General features: G+C 33.6%; 1 protein-coding gene across 2 annotated transcripts; it reads left to right on the top strand.

Moving 5' to 3' along the window:
- Positions 1 to 401: 401 nt before the first annotated feature.
- On the top strand, positions 402 to 6,118 carry LOC107929289 (alpha-1,3-mannosyl-glycoprotein 2-beta-N-acetylglucosaminyltransferase). 2 transcript variants are annotated; one of them, XM_016860667.2, is made up of 19 exons: positions 402 to 728; positions 824 to 874; positions 1,005 to 1,092; positions 1,210 to 1,272; positions 1,989 to 2,023; positions 2,104 to 2,180; positions 2,280 to 2,325; positions 2,481 to 2,543; positions 2,697 to 2,763; positions 2,843 to 2,911; positions 3,015 to 3,084; positions 3,211 to 3,272; positions 3,581 to 3,671; positions 3,759 to 3,852; positions 4,372 to 4,434; positions 4,530 to 4,568; positions 4,653 to 4,823; positions 5,505 to 5,630; positions 5,823 to 6,118. In XM_016860667.2, exons 1-18 carry the CDS (start codon positions 660 to 662, stop codon positions 5,619 to 5,621), a joined length of 1,335 nt encoding a protein of 444 aa, XP_016716156.1. In that variant the 5' UTR covers positions 402 to 659; the 3' UTR covers positions 5,622 to 5,630; positions 5,823 to 6,118. The 2 variants fall into 2 exon arrangements, with proteins under 2 accessions (XP_016716156.1, XP_016716166.1); XM_016860677.2 differs by lacking the exon at positions 402 to 728 and having other exon boundaries at positions 824 to 888.
- Positions 6,119 to 16,180: the final 10,062 nt, after the last annotated feature.

Genomic DNA, 16,180 nt, shown 5'->3' with positions numbered 1-16,180 from the left:
TATAGAAAAATGTAGAAAATATTTCCCGTAAAGCCTTTTACATGTAATCAAAGAGACCTTTTGTTTCATGTTGTTTTCTATATATGTTAAGACATTGATTCGCCAACTTTTACCTGCAATATGTGCTAATAATGTGTGGGAATTTTCTTAGTATTTTATGAATTATTTTAATTAGGTTAGATTTGGATAGACGGTGGAGTGTGATACAGTACAATACGGTATGTTTGACTTAATTCTTGTCTCATGTTACAATATTGTTACAATATTTAATTTCACCGTCACATCTATTTTTACACTAACTACAAATAAATACGCCGCCCATCCAAATTCACTCTTAAACAAATATGATAATATTATTGCCCATTTATTTCAATCTCACCAAGGAAATTATTTTATTGGTGAACCAAATTGGTAGTAAATTTTGTTGAAGGAAAAGTAGAAGGCTCATGTTAGCCAAGTCTGCGTAAATTGGATTCAACCCCCTAGTCAAGGAAAACACAGATTTCTAAATAAAAACAGAAAGGGCTTCCCAAGTCTAATATTTCTATTCACTGCACACCTTCTTCTACAATTCAATAAATGAATTGAAGATTTAATTACAATAAAAAATCAGATCGAAATCTGAAAATCTTCATCTCAGACAGAGGAGATTTATAAAAATGGCTAAGCTAAGCTGCGATTTCCGGTACCTTCTCATCCCCGCTGCATTCGTATTCATATACATCCAGGTAAATTTACTATATTTCTTCTTTATATCTTCGAAATTCAAAATATTTCTAATTTACTTATATGAATTTATATGCTTCTTTCGAACCTTTTGTAGATGCGGCTTTTCACCACGCAATCTGAATATGCAGATCGAATGGCAGAAGCGGTTAGTAAGCTTAGGTTAATTGCTCCTTTTAGCTCTCTAAACTTCAGCTTTTTTTTTTTTTAACTTTGTAAAACCTAAGGAATTTGAACAATATAAGTCTTGAATATGGTGTCTTTTTCAATTTTGGCAGGTCGATGCAGAGCACCATTGTACGAGTCAAATGCGACTACTAATTGATCAAATTAGTATGCAACAAGAGCAAATCGTGGCCCTGGAAGGTGTGAATTTCCATAATTTAATCCTTTATACATGCTTCTTTTCAGTTGACAAGGTCGAATTTGATATTGTTTTTCATGGTATTCAACCCATTCACTATGATCTTGTTACAATTTCAGAGGGGAAGAAGCGAAAGGATCAGGAGTGCGCACAATTGAAGACTCTTGTTAATGATCTTGAAAGTACTTCTTATCATAATAAACTGTTTATTTCTTGTTGCTTCCTACTTGATGCATAGCGATTACTATTTTATTTTGCTTGATTGCAAACATATATTACTTTAGAAGATCTTCTGTGGTTTCTAGGCTTATATAGAGGCTTTTCTTTATAGGAAGAATAGAAAGGGATAAGGATGGGAAAACAGCTTTTAATCTATTGGTTAGGTTTTGTAAACTATTTTTCTACTTCGTAGCTTAACCATTGGAGTTCAAACTTTACCATCCTGACCCATTTCTATCCTTCTTACCAAGCAAAGCCTATGTGATGTTCAGGTCATATGATCTTCAACGGTTGTGATCAATGTAATTATTGAAGTTAAATTATGCGATTGATTTGCTGTTTATAAAGATGTTTAATTCCGAATAAACTTCATTACCATTTATAAGGTTATTATCCATGTTATCCCACTGAGTGTGGCTCTCTAACTGGGTCTTGATGAAGCCTGTTCTGCTCCTTTGTCAGTGCAGTTTGGCATTTATTTCCTTGTTCTCTAATATTTTTTGCCAAGCAGCTTCAAAATTGTTCTAAACTGTGTAGTGATCTAATTATTTATTGGGTTTTCATGTCTGTATCTACCCATCTTTCTTTAGTATTTTCCCTTCAACAAAGGTTTTTCCTTTTATTTGGTGCTTGGAATGTTTATAGACACTTAGCATTCTTTCTTTTTTGGTTGTTTCAGAGAAAGCTCTTCAAAGAGTAATTGACAAAACACAGGTTCGTGACATGGGGAGCATTCTTATACATTATCTCTACAAATTACCACATGTAATAATTGAAACAATCTTCGGGTTTAGGTACCTGTGGCAGCTGTAGTAATCATGGCGTGCAATCGTGCTGATTATCTGGAAAGGACAGTTGCGTCTGTCTTAAAGTATGTTCATGTTGACCCTTGTTTTCTTTTTTATAGCTTCTTCTGTTTGACCTGACAGTAGCTAATTTTAAGCTGTCTTACTTTGGCTTAAATCTGCAGGTATCAGAGCTCTGTTGCTTCGAAGTATCCACTTTTTGTATCTCAGGTATTAAAATTTTTAATCATATTTTATATTTGCAATAAAAGGTTTGTCCATTTGACTTGATTGTCACTTTATATATCATGCATGATAGACACTATTATTATTTTGTTGTAACTAAAAAAAAAGCAATGCTTCTAATTGTGATAGTTTCTTATCAGGATGGATCAGATCCAAGGGTTAAAACTAAGGCTTTGAGTTATAAGGAGCTAACTTATATGCAGGTATATTGTGTTTTGTCTGTCCCCCTTTTTGTCTCCATTGGAGAAGTTTCTTTGGATGAGTCCTTTTCCTTTTTCCCTGCCCTATTCATATGATTTGCCTTATCCTTATTTATCAAAATCAATCCAATGAATGCTTACTTCAGCTTCTTTCAGCACATAGATTATGATCCGGTGCATACAGACCGGCCTGGGGAATTGATCGCATACTACAAGATTGCCCGTAAGGATTGTTTCTCTTTTTTCCTCAGTATTCACATGGCTTCTTCTAGTTTCTGCTCTTATACATTTGGTTTCTTAAGGTCACTACAAATGGGCATTGGATGAGCTGTTCTACAAGCACAATTTTGACCGAGTAATCATACTTGAAGGTGAAGTTGTCTTCTTTTGGATTATTGCTTCAAATTTCTTCTTTTTAAAATTTCATACAAGAAAATGAATATCGTGCTGACTGAGAATCACTTTTGAAGACAGATGATATGGAAATTGCCCCTGATTTTTTTGATTACTTTGAGGCAGCTGCTGCACTTCTCGACAAGGACAAGTGTGTTTCAAGAATGAAATCTGGCTCTCTCTCTTCTTCTTCTTCTTCTTTTTTTTTAAAATTTTATTTGAGAGTTTGCGTTCTTTTTCCCTCCCTTTTCACCGCCCTATTATTAAACCATTGTAGGTCAATTATGGCTGTTTCCTCATGGAATGACAATGGGCAAAAGCAGTTTGTGTATGACCCATGTAAGTTTTTTCTCTCAATGGAATTTCTTTTTGAGGAAAACAATCAAGCTGAATGCATTTTTATGTTAGAGATTTGATTGGTTTGCTAGAAAAGTTGTTTGTTCTAGTTTCCATGACTTTTGATGTTCTATGCCATCTCTTAATCCTTCCATGTGATGCTTACCTTAAAATTTGGGCTGCTGTGACTATGAGACACGGATTTTTAGTTTATCCTGGCCTCATTTGGATGTTTGCTTATTACCAGGCATCCATCTCCCTCCCTCCCTCCCCTTTCTATTTCCTAATTTGCTTGTAATTGTTCCATGCAGATGCACTTTATCGCTCAGATTTCTTTCCTGGTCTTGGCTGGATGCTTACTAGATCTGTATGGAATGAGCTATCACCAAAATGGCCAAAAGCATATCCTTCTTATTGTTATTTCATTTTGCATTACACTAATGCACATTGATGTAGTTTTTCTATGAATTTTCCTTGACAAAAGTTCACTTACTGGGATGACTGGTTGAGATTAAAAGAGAATCACAAAGGTCGACAATTCCTTCGTCCTGAAGTGTGCAGAACATATAATTTCGGCGAGCATGTATGTATCACCTTGTCATTTAGAAGATTTCTTGTTTGAAATTGTTGTGATGACAACTTTTATGAATGTTGTTAGCTTTGACGAGAATCTTTGCTTGGTAGACCATCTGCCTATGTGTGTGTCTTCCTTGGGGATAGGAATTAGGTAGTACATGAATGAGGCACACAGTCCATATGTTTTCTGTGCGGAATTTTATGTGCTATGATTCTATTTCATTGCTTCTGAAAGAATGTACAGTGAACTTGGACGAATATAATGCCTCTATGGCTTCAGTGTTTTTAGTTGAAGAGTTTCCTTCTTCAACTTTTGGAATGGCTTGTTTTCATGCTTAAACAAAATTGAGATTCCCCAAATTAGGTGTGTTTTCATCTCTCTTTAACACTGCATAGGCGCAACTTCAGTAAATTTAAAGTTCCTCAAGGCTGTTAACATTTTCTGGCTCTTCAGGTGGATCTTTTTACCTCTATCTTTTATGACTTTGGGCTCATTTTGTGTTTTTCAACCTTTGATTTCAATCAGGGTTCAAGCATGGGGCAGTTTTTCGAAAAATACCTTGCACCTATTAAGATGAATGACGTCAAGGTTGACATCAACATTTTCTATAATTTTTTATGTAAATGTTCTGTATATTGTTGTCATCACCATCATCTCAATGGTGTTGCTTTTTTGTGTGAAAGGTGGACTGGAAGTCACAGGATTTGAGCTACCTAACTGAGGTAAAATCAGTAGAACTGGAAACTGCTTTTTTCTAGGTTCCAACTTTACAATTGTCTTGTATAATTGTGTGTTCTCCTTTCTAGGACAAATATGCACAATACTTTGCAGACATTTTGAAAATGGCAAAACCTATCCCTGGAACAGACCCTGCTCTTATGGCATCTAATATAGAAGGAGATATACGTATTCAGTATAGGGACCAATCAGACTTTGAATACATTGCACAGCAATTTGGAGTTTTTGAAGAATGGAAGGTAAATTATTCATCTGATAATTTGGGTATCTTTCTTTTCTTTATTTGCGAAAATGCTGAAGAGTTTCTGATGATAATAGCTGAGAAATGCCTGCATTATGGTATCTGTCACTGCAGCTGATACTATATTTTTGGAAAGTCATGTTTGGTAACACTTCAAAAGTTTGTTTTTTTTATGAGTTTTATTTTCTGAATACAATTTTAGCCTATTTAGTGGCATCTGGCAATTGCATATAGTCTTTGCCATGAAGTTGTATTGTTAGTTTTACCTGATCATTTCAAAGTAACAAGAGATATCTATGGTTGTTCATACTGTCAAAATGACCTCTCTGCTCACTCTCATTTCTCGTGCCCTACAAGCATATAGTCTTTGCCATGAAGTTGTATTGTTAGTTTTACCTGATCATTTCAAAGTAACAAGAGATATCTATGGTTGTTCATACTGTCAAAATGACCTCTCTGCTCACTCTCATTTCTCGTGCCCTACAAGCATGTAGAATATAATAATCTTACTTACACTTTCATCTGATGCATGTTAGGGGAAAAAAGGCCTCTACTTAAACATCACACTTCTACTTCTGTTGTTGCAGTACAAATAAACTGCTAGAAATTCTCACATATCTAAGATTGATTGTATCCATTCTTTCCGATTCTCTAAAACTTTTATTGCTTTGTTATCCAGGACGGTGTACCAAGGACAGCGTATAAAGGAGTAGTGGTTTTCAGATACCACCCACCAAGACGTGTATTTCTGGTTGGTCCTGACTCTCTACAGCAGCTTGGGATTGAAAATGCTTGAACTGAAAAGGTTAGCGACCATGTTGGGTTTTGATTGTTTCCATTTATTTTATGATCACAGCAGTAACTGAATTTGGTATAATAGCAAATTTAGGAGGAATTAGTGACATACAGAGTTTCATCATGTTTTAGTTTTTGAAGTTGAAAGTTTGTAGTGATAAAGGTTTGTGTCGTAATCTTTGGTTTTGTAATGTGTGGTCAGTGATCCTGATGAAGTATTTCCAAATGTTGGATGGCAAAGAGGTTCCTGCCGACTAAATATTAAACAGTCCAAATTTTCTCCCGTAGGGAAATTGATGTGAATACATTCGCACTTGCGCAAGCATTCAAGATTCTTACATATGGTAGGCGCAAAAAAGGCCTTTGGTTTTTTGTAGGTTAAATGTTTTGATACGATGATTTTATCTTATTTTCATCCGGGTAGAAGTATGATAATATCCCAAAAGGTTATTTTCTGGTGAAACCTTTAATTTGAATAAAAAGAACATTAAGAATGAATCATATTATTTATTTTGAAGTTCCAAGTTATAATCTAAAATATTGTTTAAAAGGTAGTTCTTTCCGAGTAAAATTAACCATTTTCTGAACTTTTTCCTTGATATAAAAATAATAAGAAAAACTGGTTAAAGGAACAGCCAAGTGCTTACTCTCCATTCTGTAACAACTGTGATTGGTTGAGCAAAATTACCGGCCTTTTGATATCTGTAAACCATAAGGAATTCCATTATAGCCATGCAATACCCCCCCCTACTGCGGCACCAATCATGTTATACCCTACCGAGCTGTTTGATTTTTTTTTTAATCCTCCAAGACTTGGTTAGAACTCCCCTCCCCAATTTGTAGGCGAGGGGCAACCCTTGTTTGGTATATTGGATTCAAAGTATGATGGTAGGATTTCTCAGCAAGGTTTCCAATCCAAGCCATAGCCACAATAATTATATACCTGCTATTGCTATGCTCTGATTGTTGAAGATATGCTCTTTCTTGTTTTGCCACAAAACCCAGCAAGAAATAGCAAACGAGATACTCCATTTTCCCTCTTATATACTATTATCACTAATATTCTGGATATTCCAAATAATCGAATCCTAAATCAACCCCAGCTCCACATAACACAGCTTCATTTGACATTCCCTTTTTACTCTCTCCATTCGTTAGTAGCCGAAGAAATGCTTAACTCTATGGGGACTTTTGCATCTCCAAATTATTTGTCAATTCCTGTCTTTTTGTCTTCAGTTACCATTCGCTATATTCTTATAAGTTTCTGCCGCCGAAAATCGATCATTAACGGTAAAATTCCACTTAATATTGTCCACTCCAGCAGTATCTGATGGCGGCTTGATCCCTGCTATGCGCATAAGTGTACATTGTGGCAGATTCGTCCTAAACTTACGCCAAACCCAACTACCATCCGCATCAACCATGCCTTGCACCATAGTGTTCTACTTAACTGGTTCTCTGCCAATAAAGTGATTCTTCAGTGGTTCTACATCGAGAATCTAATTGTTCTTCCAAAAGTTCTCAAGTCTCCTAGTTCCACTCCGGCAATTACATTGGCCAAACACTAGATAATGATATCCAAATATATGAACATTTGTGTTGTGCAATATTCAATGAAAAATTCTCAATGACATTGTGTTTATTTCGCAGACACGAGCTCATAGAGCTTCACCATTATTTAGAGTACAAGCCAAGTTTGAGAATAAAACTTTATTTTGTTCCTTTAATTTCCCAGAGGCCCCCATTTTCAAGTGGCATCAAACAATTCTCCCATTTCACCAAGGTCAACTTCCTGTTGTCCTTCGAGGATCCCCAAATGAAACATCGTGCTAGCTTATCAATCTCATTACAAACACCAATGGCTGTGTTCATAAAATAGTTCAGAATAGCTACCAAGACTACTTTAGCAAGCGTTACTCTACCTGTCATAGAGAGTTTTTTAGCATCCCACCCATTCAATTTCTTCCGAACCAGATCACCTATAAATTGCTCGGTAGTTGAGGGGATCCTTTTATGAAGTAAAGGAACTCCCAAGTACATGCCCTGGTCATCAACTCGAGAAAACTTCAGTTTTCAGCTAATTGCCTGGCTAAAGAATCTTCCCTGTTGTTGGAAAAATACACCTAAGTCTTACTAGCACTCACTTTATGTCATGAATATGAATATCGGCAAAATAACTCCAAAGTTTGATTTAGAACCTCAACTAGGCTTTGATCTTCTTTACAAAATAAAATTAAAACGTCTGCAAAGAATAAGTCTGATATTAACGAACTCCTCCTGGAGAAGCTACTAGGCTACCAGTGGTTGCCAATCTCTCCATCCCCAACACGAATAAGTATGAGGATAAAGGATCTTCTTGTCAAATGCCTCTCGTAGATTTAAACTCTGCAATTACCTCACCCTATTCCAGGGGATTCTCATTGTAAAAGTCAAGATGCATTGCATTATCACTCTACTCTGAATGTTCAGCAAACTCACATCAACCATCAAGTCTTCAATAAAATCTCATCAGATTCAGTTGTATGCCTTCTCCAAATCAACTTTAACTTCCATCCATTTACTTTGACCTTTGTAAGTTCGCATGGTGTGGATTACCTCTTAAGCAATCAACATAGTATCAGTACTGTTCCTCCCAGCAATAAAGCTAACTTGACCATTGATCTAAGCTGATTAACAATCATCTTGGTAATAACTTTATAGAGCACTGAACATAAACTGATTGAACGATACTGGGTTAATAATTTCGCACCTACAATTTTTAAATCAACAATAATATTCAGTCCAATTTTTCCCCAAAGAAGATTCTCTATACTAAATCGCATTCACTTGGTCCAATAATACTCTATTGAGACTAAAAAGAACTTTGCATGAAATCCGCCAACACTAGGGGCTTTAAGAGGGGCCATGACAATCTGACATCCTCATCCATGGCATCGGAAGTTAATGCACCCAATTATGAATCTATCAAAGTTGGAAAAAGACTTGGAATAGGATACAAGTCAGAGACATTACCTTTTGCAGTCTATAGTTTTTGGAAGAAATCAATTGCATGTGTTTTAAGGGTGTCACTATTAAAACACCATTCATCATTATCAAGACAGATAGCTTCAGTATGGTTAAACCTCCTCCTAGCTACAGTGTGGTAATGTTTCAATCTTCATTAATCAACAGCATATTTCTCGATTTTTGCTTCCAAATTAGTTCCTCCTGATATAGAATCTCTTCAAGTTCAGCTCTAACAATAATTTCCTGCTGACAAAGGTTCTCAGAATCATAAATTTCCATTGCTTTTTGAAGCCCTTTTAGACGATTCGTGGTTTTTTTTTCTTCTGGACAAAATATTACTGTAAATGTTCTTATACCAGTCCATAGTTGATTTTGTGAATTTTAAAAGGTTTGCCATGATTTCCTCTTTAGGATCCTAGCTAGGAGCTAGCTAGCAAGAAACTGGAAGGGTTTTTCATCTTTTTGCCGCCTACTAGAAGCCAAAAAGATGAGCAAAGGTCAATGATCATATTTTAGTTTGTAGAGAAGCTTCACAGTAGGGTCTGGCGCAGAAATCATTACAAATAGCTCTATTGCGTCTTTCATAAAGATTTCCTCTATTAGGTTGCGCACAAAAAATGATTTCTTGGACTATCTTGCAACTCATAGCACTGACTCTAGCTCCCCATTCTTTTGCGAGCCATTAAGGATAGAGTTAAAGTCTCTACAACTAATCCATGCTTCTTTCATACTGAGAACAATTAAATTTAGGCATTCCCATAGCATTTTCCTTCGCACCTTTTAAGGGCTCGCGTAGACAATGGTAGCAAAGAAACTATACTGTCCAACACATTTTGTAATATGCAGATGGACAAATTGGGGGTGATTGATGACAACCTATACCTGTACAAAATCCTTCCAAATATCACCTACAACTTCAACGCCATGACATCTACTAACAACATCTTCAGCTCTTTTTCCACTAGGCAAAAGTCTTGAACATGACCATAACTACCACAATCAAGTAGAGACTCGTATTCCACCATTTGCAATTTATCATTTATTTTAATTTTCGAAACCCAAGGAGATCTTAGATCAATGCTTATGGCCATCCTCTCAATTTGTTGCCAATACTACGATCAATTTTGATGACTTGACCGATAATATTGCTAGTAACCGCCTTGTACTGGCTTCTAATAATCCTTGCAATCAATCCATACCATTACCTTATGGGGATACTCTTGAGTTGTTGAGAAAGAAGAAGACCATGGCTGCACTATTAAATATTGTCCCTAACCCACACATAGACCATCCTTTAAGACTTTCTTATAATCATCAATATCTTAGAATTTCACCAGGTCATTCTCTAAGTTCATTAGCTGAATCAATATTTTAGGCTTTCACAGGGCCTAAATTTTATTTTTCAGAACATTGAAGCTTACTCTTCTTCCTGATCGCCACAGGTCAAGCTCTTTTCCATCGACACAAATATATATTGAAGGAATTTCTTCTATCATATCTGTTTTCACATCTCCTACTTTTAGATCAAAATCCTTATTTTCTTGAGGAACATTGATAAGCTATAAAAGTAATATATTTTAATCTCATTCTTAATGCGTTTTTAGATATTAATGATGTAAATTAGTGAATTTAATGCTCTTAATCATTTAAATTCATGTTTCTATACTCAGGAGAGTATTTGGGAGCGAAAGGAGCGAAAAATGAGCCAAAATCGGACGAATAGAGCTATTTCTAGGATCCACACGGCCTGGCCACACGCCCATGTGCCAGCCCATGTCGATATCGCACCCTGTTTCTCAAACACGTGAAAAAAACCCAATTTTTAGGCTTTCTGAGCATTCTAAAGTCTATAAATATCAATTAGAAGAAGATCTAATGGGGCATTCAGAGAAGATTGAAGAAAAGACTCGAAAAACGCCATCAGAATCAACTCAGAAGTGGATCTCTTTCAAGATTGAAGATCTCTATTTAATTTCCTTAAAGTTTTATTGAGTTTCTTTATGTCTTGTTGTTATCCTAACTTTAAGATGTTTCTATTTAGGATTATGAACTAAATTCCCTAGATACCTAGGGAAGATGAAACCTAGGATGGATCTTATTATTTGATTTCTGATTTATATGATAAATACTTGATTCTTATTCTCAATTATGTATGCATATTTCGTGTTTTAATATTTTCAGGATATTAATTCATATTTAATGTGCTTATTTCAGTGGAGTTGTATAATTTAGTAGGTCTAGCATAATTGAGTAGAGTTGCATGCAATCCTAGAGATAGGACAATAATAGGGTTTTAATTAGGAAAAGATTTCAATTAATCAACCTAGAGTCAGTTGTTCTTACTCTCGAAAGAGATGTTAACATAATTTAGGAATTTCTACGGATCAAGGCACAAGTGAATAAATCATTTAAATTTAGATTCATAATAATAAGTGAAGTCTAGGTGAATTTTTTCCTGGGTATTGTCTATCTCATTGGTATCTTCGATAATTTTTCTATTTTATTCTCTGCTGCTTTCTTAGTAAATTAGTTTAATAATTTTAGATTAAAAACAATCACTCCAATTTGACGGTTAAATAATAGAAAAATGGTAATTACTAGTACTTTTAGTCCACGTGGATACGATATTCCCTACTCACCATAACTATACTATTGTTCGATAGCTGCGCTTGCCTTAGTCGTATTTATAGTCAGCTTAGTGATCATCAAACATCCTTACTCTTGGAGTTACCCATAAGTTTGTCTTTAAATGATACAAGACTGGCTTTAGCTTGATCTAATCGCAGCATCCTCTAAATCTGGCAGCTCCTCCTTATTGGAACGTTCTTTAAAATATCTATATCCTTGATAGCTTTCTTTTTGTGAAAAAATGGGTAAACTGTAATTATGAGAGTTTTGGTTTTGTGAATTTTCAAAACATAACATAGCTATGTTGAAAATGTGGAAATTTAGGGGATAAGGTACAAGTTCATAATATTTTATTTGTCCGGGATGGAAATTTGACTCAATACTTAGTATTACGTCAAGTTTTGAGTTTAATAAGACAAAGTATATAATTAATATGCGACTCTTAACACTATAAAATAATAAATAGTACACGTAAAAAGTGTTAGGTAACTGTAATAATAAGGGGAATGATGAATATTATATTATTATTGAGTGTGAAGTATAACTACTTCTAGAAGCTCAAGGGTTTGACTTTAACATTCTCATGAAAAGAGGTTATAGACACACATGATCATCGATGCTATACACTGATTCGTGTTGAAATCATTATGTAAGATGTATTCGGTTAATCAAATAGAATAACTAGTTCAAAGCATAGCCTACCATGCAATTTTAATTAACTTTAACATATTTTCACTAAGTAAAACTTTAATTGCAAGACACATTCATTTATGCAATTGATTTTCAATATTATCAAAATCTAGAATATTTTTAGAACATTTTAAAAATATTCATTGTGATTTCATAATTATAATTGAAAGGTTGGCAGTGATTCAAAAGTTATGCCACTATTCGAAAGTGATGAGTTAAGTCTCTTGTTATTAAAACTTATGTTGTTTGATTATTAGCAAAAGTTTTAAGTATTCAAGTAATATCTAATGAATAATCGTATTCATTGTTATTATTAATAAATGACAATCGTTCAAATTGAGACCTAATCTTTTAGGGTTGCTCATATAAGAGTCTAACATTTATAAAAGTGCTCAAATGAAGGTTAAAATTTTCAAAATGGTCAATTAAGGACCAAACCATTTTGAAAGTTCTCAAATAAGGGTCGAGCCTTTTTGAAAATGCTCAAATAAGAACTTCTCAAATATCACATATCATGTTTCAAATTATGTTTTTTTTATTAATCAATTATGCATTTTACTTTTGGATAAATATCAAAACTATACATAAACTTTGATCCAATGTGTAATGTCATTCGTTGAACTTTTATTTTGTGCGATTTTATACATGAAATTTTAATTTGACTCAATTTTCATAAATCATTAAGGACATTCTTGAATTAGTACCATTTTACATTGATACGTTGCATACACAAATAATTATATTAATCCAATATGAAAATAAATGTATGTATTTATTTATTTCTTTAAATGTGTACAACTGAATCAAAATAAAAGTTTCATGGATATATATGAACCACAATTTAAGTTTCATATATATAGTTGCCTCAAATCAAAATTCATATATCAAATTACACATTGGACCAAAATTTATGTATAAATTTAATATTAAACCCTAATTTTAGTTTTCTTTTTTTGAAAAATCTAATTTTAGCATTTAACCCTCATAAATTAGTGATATCATCTGTGGCGGAGCTAGGGGCTGATAGGGGCTCTGATCCTCCCTAAAATAAAATTTTTTTCACTTAGACGATTTATAATTTATAAAATTTTAAATTAATACTAGTAAAATTATATTTTGACCTCCCGAAAATGATAAAAATTTGATTTAATCTAATCCTTTAAAAATTATAAAAATATAGGCTATTAAAATGATAAAATTATATTTTGACTATCATAAAAATATATAATTTGATTTCAATCCCTAGAAAAGAATTTCTGACTCTGGATATCAGAAAGGACTAAATTGGAAGTTAAATTTGCACATGTTTATGGTGAAGCTGATTTGGGTATGAATGCTGGTCCTGCTCTGCCTAATTTTGCACATCCCCTTACTGGGAATTTGGGACAACCTGCTTGTGATGTTTTAGCTCTAATGTTTTAACTACCTCCTACTTTTACCAGAAAAATCCTTACTTTTCCTTTCCTTTTTTTTAAAAAAACCACGTCACTTAACAGACTGGAAAAGGCGGAATCCCTGCTTAAATAAGGCGGAATCAAAAAAAGGTTAAATAAAAATAAATTTTAAATTACATTTACTTTTTTTAATTAATGTGTGAGAAAAAATATATATATTATTTTGATAAAATAAGATACCAAACACTTTCCAAATAAAAAATATATTATTTTAATGATAATAACAAAATATTTTTATTTGAATAATCTCGATTCTAATCATATCTATTCTTTTTTATAGAGAGTTTAAAATTATTTATAGACTCTCATCAACCTATAAATAAGAGAATAATGCACTTCTACGTACTCGAACGGTAATGCCCAAACTAATTGTATTAAATTGAGGTCAACATTGTACTGCATATAAAAATTTGAGGGTGGTAGTGGAGGTTCTACAAACTTGCCTTCCATGGGGGGAACTTCAAGCATCACCATTTCAGTGGACCACCAGCCCACGTTCACAACGTCTATTCTTACTTTTGGTTTTTTGTTTTCTCTTTTAGCGTTACCCATGATAATGATATTTGTTTTATATATACTAGATTTTACCATTTGAGAGAAAGGAAAAAATAATATCTAAATTATATTTATATAAAAATTAATAAAAAATAGATTTATATAAATATATATCTATCATTATTAAGACAAATAAATGATAAATTTAATTATTAAAAGTGAGCCATATAAATGCTTTTTAAAATTTTAAAGTTGACAAAATTGTATTATTTAAATATGTAATTTTATTATTTTATTTATTTTTAAATTATTATTTTATTTAAATTTATTAATATTTAAAAATAAAATTCCCATTGTATTAATCAACTTCAAAATTAATAAGATTTAAATACTAAATTTTAATTTATTTATTTAAATTGATAATTGATAATTTTTTTATTTAAATATGTTAATATATATTTCATTAACCTAAAATTAAGCCCTTAGATCTTAAGCAGATCTTTTTGATAAAATTAGTCAATGATTAAATGCTAAAGTTACATATTTTATGTAATTAAATTGGTTAATTTATGAGAATGCACCACTAATTTTGCCATATTTATTGAATTTTGTGCAGGAATGCAAATTGGGGCTAAATAGAACAAAAAGGAAACAATTGGGCTAGATTGAAGAAAGAAGTAAAGAAGGAGGGCCAAAGAAGAATTTTTCCAAGATTAATTAGCTGAAATTTTTGACTTAGTGGGAGATTGTTTTGAGATTTATTTTATTATGGGATATTTTTCCTTAATTTCCTATGACTAGTTGGCTCCTAATTTAGTAAATCCACTAGTATAAATAGAGCTTGTATTGTTCACCAATTCATGAATCAAAAAAATATTAAGCTTTTATCTTTCAATTCTTTCCTTTCTCACGTAGCATTTGTTGTTTCTTTAGTTTCCTTTCCTTCAACTATTTCCAGTAGCCAACCACCATTTACCTTTACTTTCAACTATTCACAATTTATTATTTGTCTTTAGTTTCCTTACTTTCAATTCCTAAAAATTCCAATTTATAATTTCTTTTTCAAATTCTCTTTTCATTCCCAATAGTTAACCACCCCACTTTAATATATTTTTCCAACCCCCATAATCAATCACATCACCCACCTTTTCACCCAGTTACCTTAATTAATTTATCAAATACCAACATGTCCCAAACCTTAGCCAACTAAACCCATTTTCAGCTTTAGGCCGAAATTAGCCTCGTCAAAACCCGTGAGTTACGAACCCGAGCCATTTAACTCCTAAAATTCTAGTACTTATTACTTCTCCGGAATAAGAGTATGATTTTGTCAGCTCATAAAGTCAGATCAACACTAAGTCAAAAAAGACGTCGTTTGATTTAGTGTGGTTAGACGTACAGTTGGAATTCCGAAAGGAACGTCTCCAATCGGTTTTCTTTGAACACATTGGCGTGCCAAGTGGAGATTGCTGTTTGGTTCCGTCAAGGGAAGTAGTAACCGGATTTAAATGTCCCACACGGTTGAGGGCATTGGTTCGAGCTAGGCTCTTCTAGAACGCAAAGCTGCCGGAGTTCTAAATCACGAACGTTTCGTGGTTGTTCGATCGGTAAGAATTAGTTATTGGACGTTCCATAACTAATTTACACAAGGAAGAGTTTGTGTCCGAGGCGTCATTAGTAGCTATAACTAGCTTATTGGAAAAGAGGAGTTCATCCAATTTCGAGGATCGATTCAAAGACGAGGAAAATTCATGCCTAAAGCTGAGCTCATTCTAATTAATTTTTCTTAATATTTATACAGTTTTTATTATTCTGTTTTCAACTTTTACTTTTACGTTATTTTTCTGTTTCTTTCAGGTTTTCAAATTTTTATCCCCCCGAACGTCTTGGGCACGACAGCTGCCCCGACATAAATCTGGTCAAGTGAGCGACAATTTACAGTAAACCAGTCTCTGAGGGATCGACCCTACTCCCTATACTGCATAATTTGCAAACTAAGGCGTAGGTTTATATTGGTGGATTCGACACCCATCAGTTTTGGCGCCGTTGCCGGGGACTGGCAACACTTATAATTGTTTAGATTATCTTCATGACCATATCTTCATCTGGATATCTCGAATACGACCCAGAGATCGAAAAATTAGCACGAGCACGACGTAAAGAGATGAAAGTTCTTAAACGTGTAGAAGCAATTGAACGTGGAAAACAAGTCGAAATAGTTGATCCTGAGACCGAACCACTTCCTAAAACAAAAGAAGTAGAAAACAACCTCGGCGAACCAGAAAGG

This window comes from Gossypium hirsutum, chromosome D12 (genome assembly GCF_007990345.1).
Source record: "Gossypium hirsutum isolate 1008001.06 chromosome D12, Gossypium_hirsutum_v2.1, whole genome shotgun sequence".
NCBI classification, from domain to species: domain Eukaryota; kingdom Viridiplantae; phylum Streptophyta; class Magnoliopsida; order Malvales; family Malvaceae; genus Gossypium; species Gossypium hirsutum.
This window is presented reverse-complemented; position numbering and strand designations above follow the sequence as displayed.

Coding starts and splice junctions, on each gene's coding strand:
- LOC107929289 (XM_016860667.2), top strand. CDS start 660: ATGGCTAAGCTAAGCTGCGATTTCCGGTACCTTCTCATCCCCGCTGCA. Junction 729..823: donor TCGTATTCATATACATCCAG/GTAAATTTACTA, acceptor AACCTTTTGTAG/ATGCGGCTTTTCACCACGCA. Junction 2,544..2,696: donor AGGAGCTAACTTATATGCAG/GTATATTGTGTT, acceptor AGCTTCTTTCAG/CACATAGATTATGATCCGGT.